The sequence below is a fragment of the Equus asinus genome, chromosome 8 (assembly GCF_041296235.1).
Source record: "Equus asinus isolate D_3611 breed Donkey chromosome 8, EquAss-T2T_v2, whole genome shotgun sequence".
Taxonomy (NCBI): domain Eukaryota; kingdom Metazoa; phylum Chordata; class Mammalia; order Perissodactyla; family Equidae; genus Equus; species Equus asinus.
In genome coordinates this window covers 33,146,993-33,161,318 of record NC_091797.1, presented here as the reverse complement: position 1 = coordinate 33,161,318, position 14,326 = coordinate 33,146,993, and the positions used below count along the sequence as shown (strand labels likewise).

The window sequence follows — 14,326 nt, the reverse complement described above, 5'->3', positions numbered from 1 at the left end:
AGTGGAGTCATTTGGGAGATTGAGGTTAGGGCAGACTTGACTGAAGTTAGGAAAAGGATCTGGGAGGGACTATTCAGTGCAGTTCAACTAAGCATCCAGTAGACCAAAGATAAATTCAAACTCTGCTTCAAGTTTACAATCCGGTAGGGGCAGCAGGCTCATACCTAACTGACTGTGATTCAAGGCAAGCTGAGTAGACATTAGAGTAAGGTACAGTGGATACAGAAAAGGGGGCAGTGGATTCCATCTGAAAGCACCTGGGGTCTCTGAGGAGAGAGCGAGCATTTGAGCTGGTGCTGATGAATGGGTATGATTTCTATGGGTGGAGGTAGATGGACAGGCTCTAGAGGTAAATGAAGTGGCTTGAGCAGAGGCCAGAAGTCAGAAAACACAGACTATGTTGAGGAAAAGTTGAGTGTCCCGAGGTAGAGGAAGCACAGGTGTGAGGGAGCATGTGTTGAAGAAAGGACCAAAGAATGCCAAGGTAAAGGATTTGGACGTTATCCTGTGGGCAGTGGCACTGTGACAACAGTAAAGAAGAGGGAAAACAGGAAAGTGCTGCGGGGGTACAGACAAAGAGTAAAGAAGAAAACAACTGTCATTCTTTGAACGCCTACAATGTGTTAACTATGTTGAGCCCTTTACCTAACATCAGCAATCCTGCCAACAGCTGTCTAAAAGGTGGTGATAGATCTCCATTATACAGGTGCGAAAATTGAGGCTCATAAACATACTGTAACTTGCTTAGGGCCACACAGCTAAAAACTAGTGGAATTAGCATTAAACTCATCTTACTCCAAAACTCGTGCACTTTGTACTTAGGTCCCAGTAACTCCAAACGGCATTAAAGGAGGGAAGAGATTTTATAAACTTTAAGAGGATAAGTCATTAGGACATGGCAACTGATTGGATGCTAGAAGTGAGGGAAGAGGAGTCTTACATGACTCCACATTTTGAGCTGAGGGGACAGGAAAGACGATAATGCCCTAAACCAAGGAGGAGATGCATGGCTGAGGGGAAAGATAAGTTAATTTCAGACAATCAATAAATTTGTAGTAAGCACCTGAGGAGTAGGGCATTCTGCTAGACAGTGGATATAAATGAAATAGTCACTGTCCTCATAGAACTTGTAGTCTAATGAGACAAACAGTGTACAAGTAACAACTACACATAATAATGGGAGGTGCACCTGCTTAGAGTAATGAAGCGCTCAACCAAGACCCATTGAGTTTGAGGGGCTAGCATAACACTCAGGTGGAGATTTCCAGCAAGCAGGTCTGGACCTCAAGAGAGCAGTCTGGGCTGGAGAGATAGATTTGGGCATCATTCCCTTCCCAGTGGAGACTGAGCCTCTGAGTGGACAGGATCACCAAGAGAGGGGGTGACCAGCAGAGCCCTGAGGATGATCAAAGGAAGAGGAACCAATAAAGGAGAGAGGTCAGGGCGGCAGTCAGAAGTAGGACAAGAGAGGGGTGTGCAAAGCAGAGCCTGGGCGGCCATGTCTAGTGCTTCAAAGAGGTCTAGTAGGTGAGGGTTGAGAAGATCCTTGGGGTTCAGGAACTAGATGATTACAAATTTTGAGAAAACGGTTTCCACTTACCAGAGGAGCAGAATCACTTTACATGGGTTGAGGAATGAGTGGGAGGTGAAGAAAGGGAGGTGGTGGGTACAAAGTCATAGATTGGTAAATATGGAAGATAACTAAGAATCAGCTCTAGTTCAACCCACGAATTTTATAGATGAGGAAAATTTTATCAGTTCCCGAAAAAGTGGTTCATTAAGGGGGCTAGTCTGAAGACGTCACACAGAAAAGGCAGGCGAGAGATGGAATGGGCATTTGAGGGAGAAAGAGAGTCCAGGGAAGGATTTTTTATTTTCAAGAAATAAAATTGAATATGTAAAATGAAGGGAAGGCTCACGAAGAAAGAAAGATACTGAAAATATAAAAAAGGGAGAAAGAATATAGTAAAGACCGGAAGTGGGATACAGAGTCCAAAGGATCAGCCTTGGACAGGAGAAAGAGTCCTCCTGAGACAAGAAGAAAGGAAAGATGAAACAAAGTGGAGGGAAAAGCAGGAAGTAAAGAGATCCACCTTGGATGATGTTAAGCTCAATAAAATAGCTGACAGCATCATCAACTGAGAGTAAAGAGGTAGGATGGAGAGCATAAGAGACATGGAGATTTAGAACATCACCTGCCGGAGTCTAACAGGGAATCACCAAAGCAGGGTTAAGGAACACTGAGGGCTCTCCCAGGTTAGATGGCCAGGGTTGGTAGTAGGCCTCTTATGGTGACGTGACTCTCCTGTGATGCTTGGCAGTCCAGGAGAAAGACCAAGAATGAGACCATTGAGTTTACCCAAATCAAGTTTTTTAAAATCTTGGTAGAACATCAGGTAGATAAGAGATTCTAAACTGCTAGTGAAAGTAGATGAAAGTTTTGACCACGCAGTACAAGTTAAACCAAATAGACAAGTAAAATAAGGAAGGAGTTGGAAGTCCTGGTGAGAATGAAGAACTGATTTGATGGGAGGGAGAGAGTGGGAGATGTGAAGGGTGGATGGTTATGAAGAGGGGAAAAATTCAGAGTTCAACATCTCAAAGGCGTAGCCCTTCCAAGTGATGCTGAGGTCTGAGGTAAACCTTGCTCATGAGTGGCTAAAGTGGAGCAGAGAAGGTAGCTATAAAGCTGTTGGAGTTGAGAAAGTTGAAGCACTGAGGAGCCAGGGTGTAAGACTCATCTGATCCGTGTGGTTTTGAAGTTACTAAAGATGGTGGTAGGAAAAGAGATACGGAGAAAAACTGAGGTAGATATGCAAGTTGTTAAGTGCATGGTAGAGATGTTGATGGAGAAGATTGTGCTGTGAAGACCGGAAGAGCATGGCAAATGCAAAAGGCATGGGCCTCAAGAAAGGAGGAAGAGGTTATCAGTTATGCCAAGGGAAGAGAGAATAGTGGCCTCTCCTCTGCCCGCTGCCCCTAGTGATGGCAGTGGAAGAAAGAGCAGGTTTCACCAAAGAAGAAGAAGTATCATTAGGGAAAAGCTAGGTTTCAAAGTGCCAAAGGAAGATGCTTTCGGAAATGAAATAGAGGGTTTGAATACATGAGGAGTTCCGTAGAATATTGTGAAATGGACTGGTAGGAGCATCTTTTGTGGTATAGGGAATCAAGTCCCAGGGAGAGTTCAGGAGAAGAAGACAAAGTCTGGAGAGTTTTGCTTCTGGAAGCAAGAGGTTGCTGCTTCTGGAATTTAGATACATTGCATTTATTGTGAGGGAAATACCTTGAAGGAGGCTTAGGGGGATGCGCAAGATAAGGTATCTCTTCCAGTTCCATGGTTTTAAATGCCTTCTTCATGCTGAGGACTCTCATTCTTGTCTGTCTAGTTCCGACGTTGCCTCTGAAATGCAGGCTTGTATATCCATTTGCCACGTGACATTTCCACGTGGATTTCTGTCCAATAGATTTAGACTTACATCCAAAATTGAACTTTTGGTTCTCCCACCCCATCAGAATCCTGCTTGTCTCCCAGTCTCCCCATCTTCCACGCCCTGCCCATCCATCCGATCTGTCATCTAGCTCTGTCAGTTCTACCCCTGAAATATATCCCATTATATCCCAAATTTATCTACTTCTCTCCATCTTCACGGCTGCCACTATCTTCTCTCCAAGATTACTGCAACTGCCTGCTAACTGGTGTCCTTGCTTCCAATCTTGCCCTTACAGTCCTGTCTAAGCACAGGAGCCACAATGATTTTTTTAAAACATAAATCCAATCATTTCTGCCTCACACCTACCTCTTTCTCTCACTTGTACACACACACTGACACCCTCCAAAGTTTCCCACGGTTGATTAAAATCCAGATGCTTTACCCCTCCTTGCATGGCCCTGCGTGATCTGGCCTCTGCCCTCCTCTCTGACTTCATCTCCCACCTCTCTCCCACTCTTCTCTCTCTGCTCCAGCGACACTGGCCTCCTTTCTGTACCTCAACACCTCCAGCTCGTGTCCACCTTCCAGGCTTTGCAGTAGCTGTTCCCTTTGCCTGGAATGCTTCTCCCCCAAGCCTTCACCCGATCACTCTTACTTGTCATTTGTGTCTAGCTTAAATGCCACTTACTCAGGGAGGACTTTCTTGACCACTATGTCTAAAGTAGTTCTCAGCCATTCTTATCGCATGCCCTATCTTATTTCCTCATAGCACTACTTACTGATTTCTTCTTCAGTGTGTTTCTTTTTTGCCTTGCTTCACTAGAATGTAAGCCCTACGAGTCCTGGAACCCTGTCTGACTTGATTGCCACTATAGAACAGCGTCCAGCACGTAGTGGGAATTCAGTAAATACTTATTACATGGAGGGATGGATGAATAATGGAATAAAGCAGTATAAAGCTCAACTTTAGGTTTGTGGCTCAGATTGGACTTAGAGTTAGGTTTAATTATAGGGTTAGGAATGGGGATGAGTTGATTTCAAGATTAGCTCTAGAAACAAGATTGGGTTAGTTCAGAGGATAAGTTTTAGTTGAGGATTCACTTATTGGGATGTGTTTAGATTTGAGGTTAGGGTTGAGTCTGAGTTGTGATTTGGGTTGAGGTTAAATTTGGGTTAGGGTCAAAGTCGGTATTGAATCCCATTTAGGTTTTGAGGCAAGTTCAAGTTTGAGGCTAATGTCATTTCAGCCTCAGTTGGAGGCCTCAGAGATTTCATTGGTTTCTCCACAGAGACCACTATAGAGACTGTATTTCCCTGAGTTTGGGGCACAAGACTCCAGTCATCACCCCTCCCACCCAGGGAAAGCCCCAAACCAACTGTTGGTCTCCTCAAGAAAGAAACCGAGTTTCACACAACCTCTGAAACTGAGATTGAAACCAAGATTGGCCCATCTCAAGGAACGTCCTTCAGCACATTGCAAACTCCCGTGACACGAAGCCTCAGCCCAGTTCTTGCCCTTCCTTCCTCTCTGTCTCTCATGTCTCCCCACCACTCCTCACCTTCCCCTTTTTGTCCCTCAATTCCCCAGTCTTCCTCTCTGACCTAAGTTTCTCCCGTTCTCTCTGTTTCTCACTGTTAATTGCAACACTGTTTTATGTTTTAATATAACTGAGGTCTCTCAGTCCATCAGCTCCTAACCATTAGAGAGGCAGAAGAGACAACAGAAATGAAAAGGGACCCCCAGAGAAAGAGGGACACAGAGAAAAGGAAAGGAGCAGGGACCAAGAGAGAAACCAACACTGACACAAGACGTAATCAAGTTAATAAGAAGAAGCTGGGGCCAGCCTGGTGACATAGTGATAGAGTTCACCCACTCTGCTTCGTTGGCCCAGGGTTCACAGGTTTGGATCCCAGGCACAGACCTAGCACTACTCATCAAGCCATGCTGTGGCAGCATCCCACATAAAATAGAGGAAGGCTGTCACAGATGTTAGCTCAGCAATAGTCTTCCTCAAGCAAAAAGAGGAAGATCGACAACGGATGTTAGCTCAGGGCCAATCTTCCTCAAAAAAAGAAAAAAAGAAGAAGAAGACACCAAGATATTTAAAAGAAGCATCTGTGACTACTCTTTTTCCATCACATCTGGTCAGCCTCCAAGACCTGTAGATTTGGCCTAGACACTGTCTCCTCTTTTCCATTCTCCTGCTGCTGCCTTGATGTAAATGCAGGCTCTTATCTCCTTGCTGGGTTATTGCCAAACCCTCCAAACTGGTCTTCAAACTTCCAGTTTCCCCTCCAGCCCCCAACTCCCGTACCCGAGTCCATTCTTCATGTAGCTTCCAGACTCATTTTTCTAATGTACTAATCTGCATGGGTCCCTCTCTCACTTAAGATTTTTGGTGGCTCCCCATCATAGTTAGAGTGAAATCCAAACTTCTTTTCTTGGTTTTAAACCCCTCAGGATGTGTTCTCAACTTACCTCCTGAGCCTCATCTCTGTTCCTTCTATTTGTACCCAATTGCGCATCTCGCAGACTTCATACTCTCTTTCACCTCCAGTCTTTGCACAGAGTGTTTCTTCCATTCTTTGGTCGATACTTAATGTCTGAATCAGCTGTCCCCCAGGCCAAGTTCGATGGCTTTTCTATGGGCTGCCATGAGCCCACTGTCATGGAACTTATCACACTTTACTGTAAGTATCTAATAACTTTCTCCCACACTGGTCTTTGAGCTCCTGGAGGTCAGCAGACTGTCTTTTGCATCTGTATCCTTGTACAAGGTGCTCAGTAAATGCTTGTGGAATAGAGAGAAAGCTAAAGAGATGGAATGAGAGCTAGATAAGACTAATGAGGCATGAAAGGCAAAGTTGCAGGGCCTCAAGTAGGGAGAGGAAAATAGGAGAAATAGCTTATACACACCCTGAGTGTTACTTCGGTGCTAAGGACACCAAGACCCCTTGGCAACTTTGTGCCAGAGGAGAGCAGCAATGTGCCCAGTGCAACGTGGAGGACTTTAGCCTCCATGACCACTGTCCTCAGCACAACCCCTCCCAAACTCTCCGAATGAAAGCGTAACGACATCAGTAAGAGTAAGAATGATATTTGAGGTGGCCAATTGTTATTTTCTCAATCTTATGAAATATGAATAAAATTATCTTTAGAAACCTTTCTCTTTTAAACCTGCATCTTACAAGCTGAGTGAAAACTGCCTCATGTTCAAGAATGTTCATATCCACGTTTGTCATATTAGCCAAAAACTGGAAACAAACCAAATGCACATCAACAGAAGAATGGATAAATTAGAATATATTCATAGAATATTACATCACAATTCAAAAAAAAACGGTACAGATACATGCAATCACATAGATGAATCTCACAAACATAATGCTGAGTGAAAGAAGCCAAGCACAAATGAGTCAATTCTGTGTGATTTATATGAAGTTCAAAAGCAGGAAGAATTAGTCTTTGGTGATAGAGGTCAGAAAGTGGTTGGTTATCTTTGGAGGGTATCAGCTCAGAGGGGCCGCAAGAGAACCTTCTGGGGACCTGAAAATATGTTGAACTTGGTGGTAGCTTCATGACCATACACAGATGGAAAAGTTCATCAGGCTGTCACTTCGGACGTGTGCACACCTCACTGCACCTAAGTTCTATATCAATAAAAGGGGGAAATCCTTCATGATTTTAAAAGTGTATTGGCTCATGGCAACTAGACTTTTGGTGGTGAACATGATGCAGTCTATGCAGAAGTTGAAATATAATGACATACACCTGAAATTTATATAATGTTATAAACCAATGTTACCTCAATAAAAAAAAATGTATTGGCTCTGCAAATGTGGCTTCAAGACAAGTCCCTTAGCTTTCACACCCCACCCTAGGTCACCACTCTTAAGATCCTCCTATGTGGAATTCCGAAGCTTCCCCTATAGAGAACTCTGGAAGTTGTCTCCCCCATTCCTGGATCATGGTGTGAGTTTGGAGTTACATAAATCCGATCTGTGGGGGCCTCTAAGGTCAGGAAGAGGTAGAGGGTATCCTCAGGAGTGAGATGACACCTTATCATACACGAGTGCATGGCCTCATCCCTGGGTATGGGACTGTGACATTTATCTTCCAAACCAGGACACTTTTGAGAGTGAAAGGGGCTCCACGAATATTTTCACGAGGACAACAGGCATAAACCAGGATGTCCCAGGCACAGGGGGATATAATGGAACTTCTTGATAGGAAACCAGCCAGACGACCTGCAAAGTACACATACTGGGACAAGTGTGATTTGAGCCATTTGGGACAAGGACGGGGGTACAAGAGGAGGAAATGGGCACAGAGAGAAGCTTGTAATCAGCCAAGGGTGCAGAGGTGTTATATATAATCGCTCTTCAGGGAACCAGGCCTCCAGCCCACACCCCAGCTGCTCCCCCTTCTCCTCCTCTGAATTTACTGTCCCTTCCCTGGAACTCCTAAGCCTGACCCCGCTCCCTGGCCCTCCCAGCCCACGGTTCCCCTGACCCCACTCCCTTTCCCAGAACTCAGTCATCTGAGCCCCCAGCCTGCGGTTCTCTCCTAGGCCTCAGCCTTTCCTGCCTTCGACTGAAACAGCAGCATCTTCTAAGCCCTGGGGGCTTCCCCGGGCCCCAGCCCCGGCCTAGAACCCGCCCGCCGCCTGCCACGCTGCCACTGCCGCTTCCTCTATAAAGGGACCCAGGCGTCCTGGCCCAGGGGCCCTGCACAGCAGGTGAGACTCTCCGGCCCCATCTCCTTGGGCTGCCCAGGCGGCGGACTCCTTCCCTGGGCAGGCATTCGGCCCCTCAGCCTGCACCCCGGCCCCTCCTGCACTCCTGCCTGGGCCTGGGCCTCGGTGGGTTTGGTTTTGGTTTGTTCCCCTCTCTCTGACTCTCCATCTGTCAGTCTCCTTCCCTCTGTCTCTGTAACACATTTTCTGTTTCTGCCTCAGTCTCTCTCTGTTCCCTTCCCATCTCTGTTTCTCTTTCTGTCTCCCCCTGCTCACCTTAGGGTTTCCCTGACTGCATCTTGTCCCCTTCTCTGTCTGTCGCCCTGTGTCTCGTGGTGGCTGTCTCCGTGGGCAGGAGGCCTGTCTTCCGCAGTGCCCCGCCCCGCTCACACTCTCTCTCCCTGCAGGTTCTCCCCATGACACCATCTGGACGTCTCTACCTCCTGAGGGTGTGCGGCGCCCCCCTCCTCCTCCTTCTGGGGTTGCTGCTGGCCCTGCCGCCTGAGGCCCAGGTGAGGCAGCAGGAGACTGGGGGCTTGGGGGTGGCCCAGCCAAACCTTGGGCCAACCCTAGAGCCTCCTTCAATTCTGTTCTCCCTTAGGGGCTCCCTGGTGTTGGCCTGTCACCCTCAGCTGCCCGGACTGCCCATCAGCACCCCCAGAAGCACTTCACCCAAGACACTCTCAAACCTGCTGCTCACCTTGTTGGTAAACATCCACCTGACCTCCCAGACATGTAGCCCCCAGCTTTCCTCCTACCCCCACTTCAGGGACCCAAGCATCCACTCCACCACTCCCTCAACTTCCCCCACCCCCAAATCAAAGGCTTGCCACTCCCATCCGTCCTCCTGACCATCCCCCAGGAACTCAGTCCAGCACCTGCTTCCTTAGGGATTGAGACCTCTGAACCCCAGGTCCTTGACCCTCCATCCCCTATGGCTCTTCCTAGGAGACCCCAGCACCCAGAACTCCTTGCGCTGGAGAGCAAACACAGATCGTGCCTTCCTCCGCCATGGCTTCTCTTTGAGCAACAATTCCCTCCTGGTCCCCACCAGTGGCCTCTACTTCGTCTACTCCCAGGTGGTCTTCTCTGGGGAAGGCTGCTTCCCTAAGGCCACCCCAACCCCTCTCTACCTGGCTCACGAGGTCCAGCTCTTCTCTTCCCAGTACCCCTTCCACGTGCCTCTCCTCAGCGCTCAGAAGTCCGTGTGCCCAGGGCCACAGGGACCTTGGGTGCGCTCAGTGTACCAGGGGGCTGTGTTCCTGCTCACCCAGGGAGACCAGCTATCCACTCACACAGATGGCATCCCTCACCTACTCCTTAGTCCCAGTAGTGTCTTCTTTGGGGCCTTTGCTCTGTAGAAAAATCCAGAAAGAAAAAAATTAGTTTCAAGGCCTTCTCCCCATTTTGCCTCCATTCTGACCATTTCAGGGTCACCACATCTCTCCTTTGACCATTCCAACAGTCTCAAACCTTCCCCACTCACATCACCTGGAGCTTCCAAAGAAGGAATTCTAGGCACCCCAGGGGACCACACTTCCCTGAACCACCCCAGATGCTCGGCTGAGGATTTTAAGCCTGCCTAGAATTCCCACCCAGAACTCTTCACCTGTCCTACCAGTCTAGGGGGGCCTAGTCCTAGACATGGAGGGGGAAAGGACACGTGGGGGAGTTTGGGTGGATGGCTGGAGGCAGGGAGGGGGGATTATTTATGAAGGGAAAAATTAAATTATTTATTTATGGAGGATGGAGAGAAGGGAATAATAGAGGGATATCAAGAAGAGAGAGATAAATATGCCCAATAGATGAAGAGAGGGCATCAGCACGAGGATGACCTAGCAAGAGAGAAATAAAGTGGGTCTGAGGGACTAAGGGGCTCTAGAAGGAAGCGAAAGGCTCTTAAGAGCCAGTCATTGCTTGACTAGACACCCCATGAGGAGACATCTGCATCCTCAATGAAGCCCAATAAACCTCCTTTCTCTGAAATGCTGTCTGCCTGTGTCTGTCTGTCTGGGAGGGGAGAATTTCCCAGGTCTCTCTAAGGAAAGGAGGGAGGACAGAGGCCTCAGAGGGGACAGGAGCTGTGGACATACGAGGAGATAAAGGGACCTAAGGAGATCCAGGGAAATGCAAACTCACAGGGGTGGGGCAGCCAGCCTGCTGCGGGAGAACCAAAGAATAAGCTGAGAAGACAAAGGGAAAATAAGGGCCCAAGGTCTGGAGGGGTGGAGGTCAGGGAAGCCCTGGCAAATATGACCACAGGTAGAGGCTCTGAGGAATGGGGGGGTTACAGGAGGCCTTTGGGGAGAAATGACCATACCACAAGGTATTCAGGGCCGTGGGAGTGGAGCACGGGAACCCCCTGGAAGACATGGCCATGCACAGAGCCCTGAGGAGTGGGAAAGCCTCCAAGGCTAGGGGGCTGAGGAGTACAAGGAACATTTGAGGAGACGTGGTCATGCACAGGGCTCTGAGGGATAGAGCTGTCTCCAGGAATCTGGAGGGAGCAGGAGTTCTTCAGGGATACAAGCCACACACAGGGACTCTGAGGGGTGGGGGCTTCATGCAAAAATCAGGACCTCAGATTCCCTTGGAAGCCAAGACTGAAACCAGCACAGTGAGTCCTTGGTCAAAACGAAAGAAGAAGGCCCGCCCTCATGGGGTTCGTGAATTCCCAGGGTTGCTTTCACTCCCTCTGGGGTTGTCCCAGGCTTGTCCTGGCTATTCCCACATAACCCTTTCAGAAGACCCATCCATGCCCCCCTCCCCTTAAGCTCCTCTTCCCACAGCTCCTTTTCCCACCAGGGACCCAAACACATCTCAGGACTCAGCACAGCTTCCCCTGAAGTTTTCTCCCCATCAAGGACTCAACTTTCTGAAGCCCCTTCCCTTTCTAGTTCTACCCCTGCGTGAGTTATGTATGGAAATCAGAGGGAAACAAGCCACAGGCCCGGCTCCCAAAAGAAATGGAGGCAATGGGAATTGTGGGGAGAGGAGAACTAGGGTCTAGCCTCCAGGGTCCTACCTACACAGCAGTACCTGGCCCAGCAAGCCCCCCTCAGAATCTGAGTGGGGAGGGTGGGAAGTATCCTTGATGCCTGGGTGTCCCCAAGTTTCCAAACGTCCACCCCCACGATGGAGGAGAAACCAAGACAGAAGGTGTAGGGCCCACTACCGCTTCCTCCAGATGAGCTCATGGGTTTCTCCACCAAGGAAGTTTTCCGCTGGTTGAATGAGAGCCTTTCCCCGCCCTCCTCTCGCCTCGGGCTTATAAATGCAGCTGTTTGCACACCCAGCCAGCAGAAGCTCCCTCAGCAAGGGCAACAGGGGACCAGCCAGGAGAGAGAGAAGCAACTTCAGAGACCCCTGGAAATAACCTCTCAGAGGACACACCTCCGGACAAACAGCCAGGCGATTTTCTCCCTCGCATGCCCCAGGGCTCGACCATCTCCCAGCTGGACTTGAGCCCCTCTGGAAAGGACATCATGAGCACTGAAAGCATGATCCGAGATGTGGAGCTGGCAGAGGAGGAGCTCGCCAAGAAGGCAGGGGGCCCCCAGGGCTCCAGACGGTGCTTGTGCCTCAGCCTCTTCTCCTTCCTCCTTGTCGCAGGAGCCACCACACTCTTCTGCCTGCTGCACTTTGGGGTGATCGGCCCCCAGAGGGAAGAGGTGAGTGCCTTGCCAGCCTTGGCTCATTCTCCTACCCAGAGAGAAATAGGGGAGAAAGAGGGCGAGAGACAGGATTGGGGAAAGAGGTGTGCTGATGAGGAGGGTGGGAGGGAAAACTTGGAGAAAGATGGAGAGGCAGAATGAGATGTAGGGAGAGATGGAGGAAGAGAGAGAAGGATGGACAGATGGGGGGGCTTGGCACATGGAAGGTGCTCACTAAACATTTGTTGAATGAATGAATGAGCAAGCAGATATACGTATATAAAGAGAGATGTGGGGTGTGAGTAGAGAGATGAGGGGGAAGTCATATGAATAAAGATGGTCAGACAGAAAGAGAAATGGAAGATATGAAAGAGAGATAAGGAGAGAGATGAGGGAAAGAGATAAGGAAAGATGAAGATAGGATGTCTGGTACATGGAAGGAGCTCAATGAAAGAGTTGCTGAATGGATGGAGGGATGAATAAATGGATGAATGGAGAGAGAAAACTAGACACATCAGGACAGAGAGGACAGGCTAGATAAGCAGCCTGGCTGTTTTTCCTGTAGGGATGACTTGCTCTGATGCTAATCCTCTCTCTTCTCCCCAGCAGTTACCGAATGCCTTCCAGTCAATCAACCCTCTGGCCCAGACACTCAGTAAGTGTCTCCAAAACCTCTCTCCTAATTCTGGGTTGGGATGGGGGTGGGGGTTAATTCTGGGATGGAAACGGTGGGGGAAATTTAGAGTTTTGGCTTTGGGGGAGGAGGAATGGAGGTCACAGTAGTGAGATATTTTCTGCAAAGCTTAAGGGTCTCACCTTTTTCTTTCCTTTTTCCTCCTCAGGATCATCTTCTCGAACCCCAAGTGACAAGCCTGTAGCCCATGTTGTAGGTAAGAGTGCTGAGGATGTGTTTGGGGGATAAAGAAGCAGATGGGATGTGGAGGAATAGGATTTGGGGGCTGAACCTAGGCTGAGGGTAGACAGGTCTTGGGGACAGTGTGACAAGAGCTCACTGAGCTCCAGGGGAGGGTGGAGGAACAGCACAGGCCTTGAGGGGGTACTGAGAACCTCATGGCCAGATGGGATGTGGAAAGACAGACAGGGGACAGGAACCGGATGTGGGAGGTGGGCAGAACTTGAGGGCCAGGATGTGGAGAGTGGAACTGACAGGATCACACTGACTCACCCCTCCCTCTTTCTCTCCCTCCCTCCAGCAAACCCCCAAGCCGAGGGGCAGCTCCAGTGGCTGAGTGGGCGTGCAAATGCCCTCCTGGCCAATGGCGTGAAGCTGACAGACAACCAGCTGGTGGTACCATTGGATGGGCTGTACCTCATCTACTCCCAGGTCCTCTTCAAAGGCCAAGGCTGCCCTTCCACCCATGTGCTCCTCACCCACACCATCAGCCGCTTAGCTGTCTCCTACCCGTCCAAGGTCAACCTCCTCTCTGCCATCAAGAGCCCTTGCCACACGGAGACCCCAGAGCAGGCTGAAGCCAAGCCCTGGTATGAGCCCATCTACCTGGGAGGAGTCTTCCAGCTGGAGAAGGGTGATCGACTCAGCGCTGAGATCAATCTGCCCAACTATCTCGACTTTGCGGAGTCCGGGCAGGTCTACTTTGGGATCATTGCCCTGTGAGGGGGGTACGTCCGTCCTCGCCCACCTCAATCCCTTTATTATCTGCTCCTTCAGAACCCTCTCATCCCCTTCTGAGGTTTAGAAAGGGAATGAAGGGCTCAGGGCCGGGCCCCAAACTCAGAACTTGAAACAACAACAACACTTAGAAACCTAGAATGCAGGGATGTGTGACCTGGACAACAGGGCGCCGGTCACCACCAAGAATTCAAACTGGGGCTTCCAGAACTCACTGGGGGCCTCAGATTTGGATCCCTGAATGCAGCCTGGGACACCTGGAACGTGGGGGCCAGGAAACCTTTGGTTCTGGCCAGAACACTTCAGAACATCCGTTGAGAAGATCTCACCCAGAACTTGATGAGAGTGGACCACAGGTCTCCCTTTTTTCAAATGTTTCCAGACTCTTCCCCGAGTTGTAGAGCCCAGGCCCTCCGCCATGGGGCCGGCTCCCTCTATTTATGTCTGCACTTGAGATTATTTATTATTTATTTATTATTTATTTATTTACTAATGAATGTATTTATTCGGGAGGTTGAGGTGTCCTGGGAGACCCAACATAGGGGCTGCCTTGGCTCAGACATGTTTTCTGTGAAAACGGAGCTGAACTGTAGGTTGTTCCCATCTGGCCTCCTGGCCTCTGTGCTTCCTTTTGCTTATGTTTTTAAACAATATTTATCTGATCAAGTTGTCTAAATAATGCTGATTTGGTGACCAACTGTCGCTACATCGCTGAACCTCTGCTCCCCAGGGGAGTTGTATCTGTAAGCGCCCTACTGGTCAGTGGCGATAAATAAAGTATGCTTAGAAAAGAAACGTGGTCTCTTTCTTGGAGTTAATTCTGCATCTGCCTCCTCGAGGGTGGAAGGCCGCTCC

At 49.1% G+C, this 14,326-nt stretch overlaps 2 protein-coding genes across 4 annotated transcripts; both read left to right on the top strand.

The window, feature by feature from the left end:
- Positions 1–7,809: 7,809 nt before the first annotated feature.
- Positions 7,810–10,150, top strand: LTA (lymphotoxin alpha). 2 transcript variants are annotated; one of them, XM_014831608.3, is made up of 4 exons: positions 7,810–8,170; positions 8,575–8,679; positions 8,769–8,874; positions 9,116–10,150. In XM_014831608.3, the coding sequence occupies exons 2-4, from the start codon at positions 8,584–8,586 to the stop codon at positions 9,526–9,528; spliced, it is 615 nt and encodes a 204-aa protein (XP_014687094.1). In that variant the 5' UTR covers positions 7,810–8,170; positions 8,575–8,583; the 3' UTR covers positions 9,529–10,150. The 2 variants fall into 2 exon arrangements, with proteins under 2 accessions (XP_014687094.1, XP_014687095.1); XM_014831609.3 differs by having other exon boundaries at positions 8,077–8,293.
- Positions 10,151–11,457: 1,307 nt separating this feature from the next.
- Positions 11,458–14,258, top strand: TNF (tumor necrosis factor). 2 transcript variants are annotated; one of them, XM_014831604.3, is made up of 4 exons: positions 11,458–11,838; positions 12,427–12,475; positions 12,663–12,710; positions 13,035–14,258. In XM_014831604.3, exons 1-4 carry the CDS (start codon positions 11,596–11,598, stop codon positions 13,454–13,456), a joined length of 762 nt encoding a protein of 253 aa, XP_014687090.1. In that variant the 5' UTR covers positions 11,458–11,595; the 3' UTR covers positions 13,457–14,258. The 2 variants fall into 2 exon arrangements, with proteins under 2 accessions (XP_014687090.1, XP_014687091.1); XM_014831605.3 differs by having other exon boundaries at positions 11,472–11,838; positions 12,430–12,475.
- The last annotated feature ends 68 nt before the right edge of the window (positions 14,259–14,326 follow it).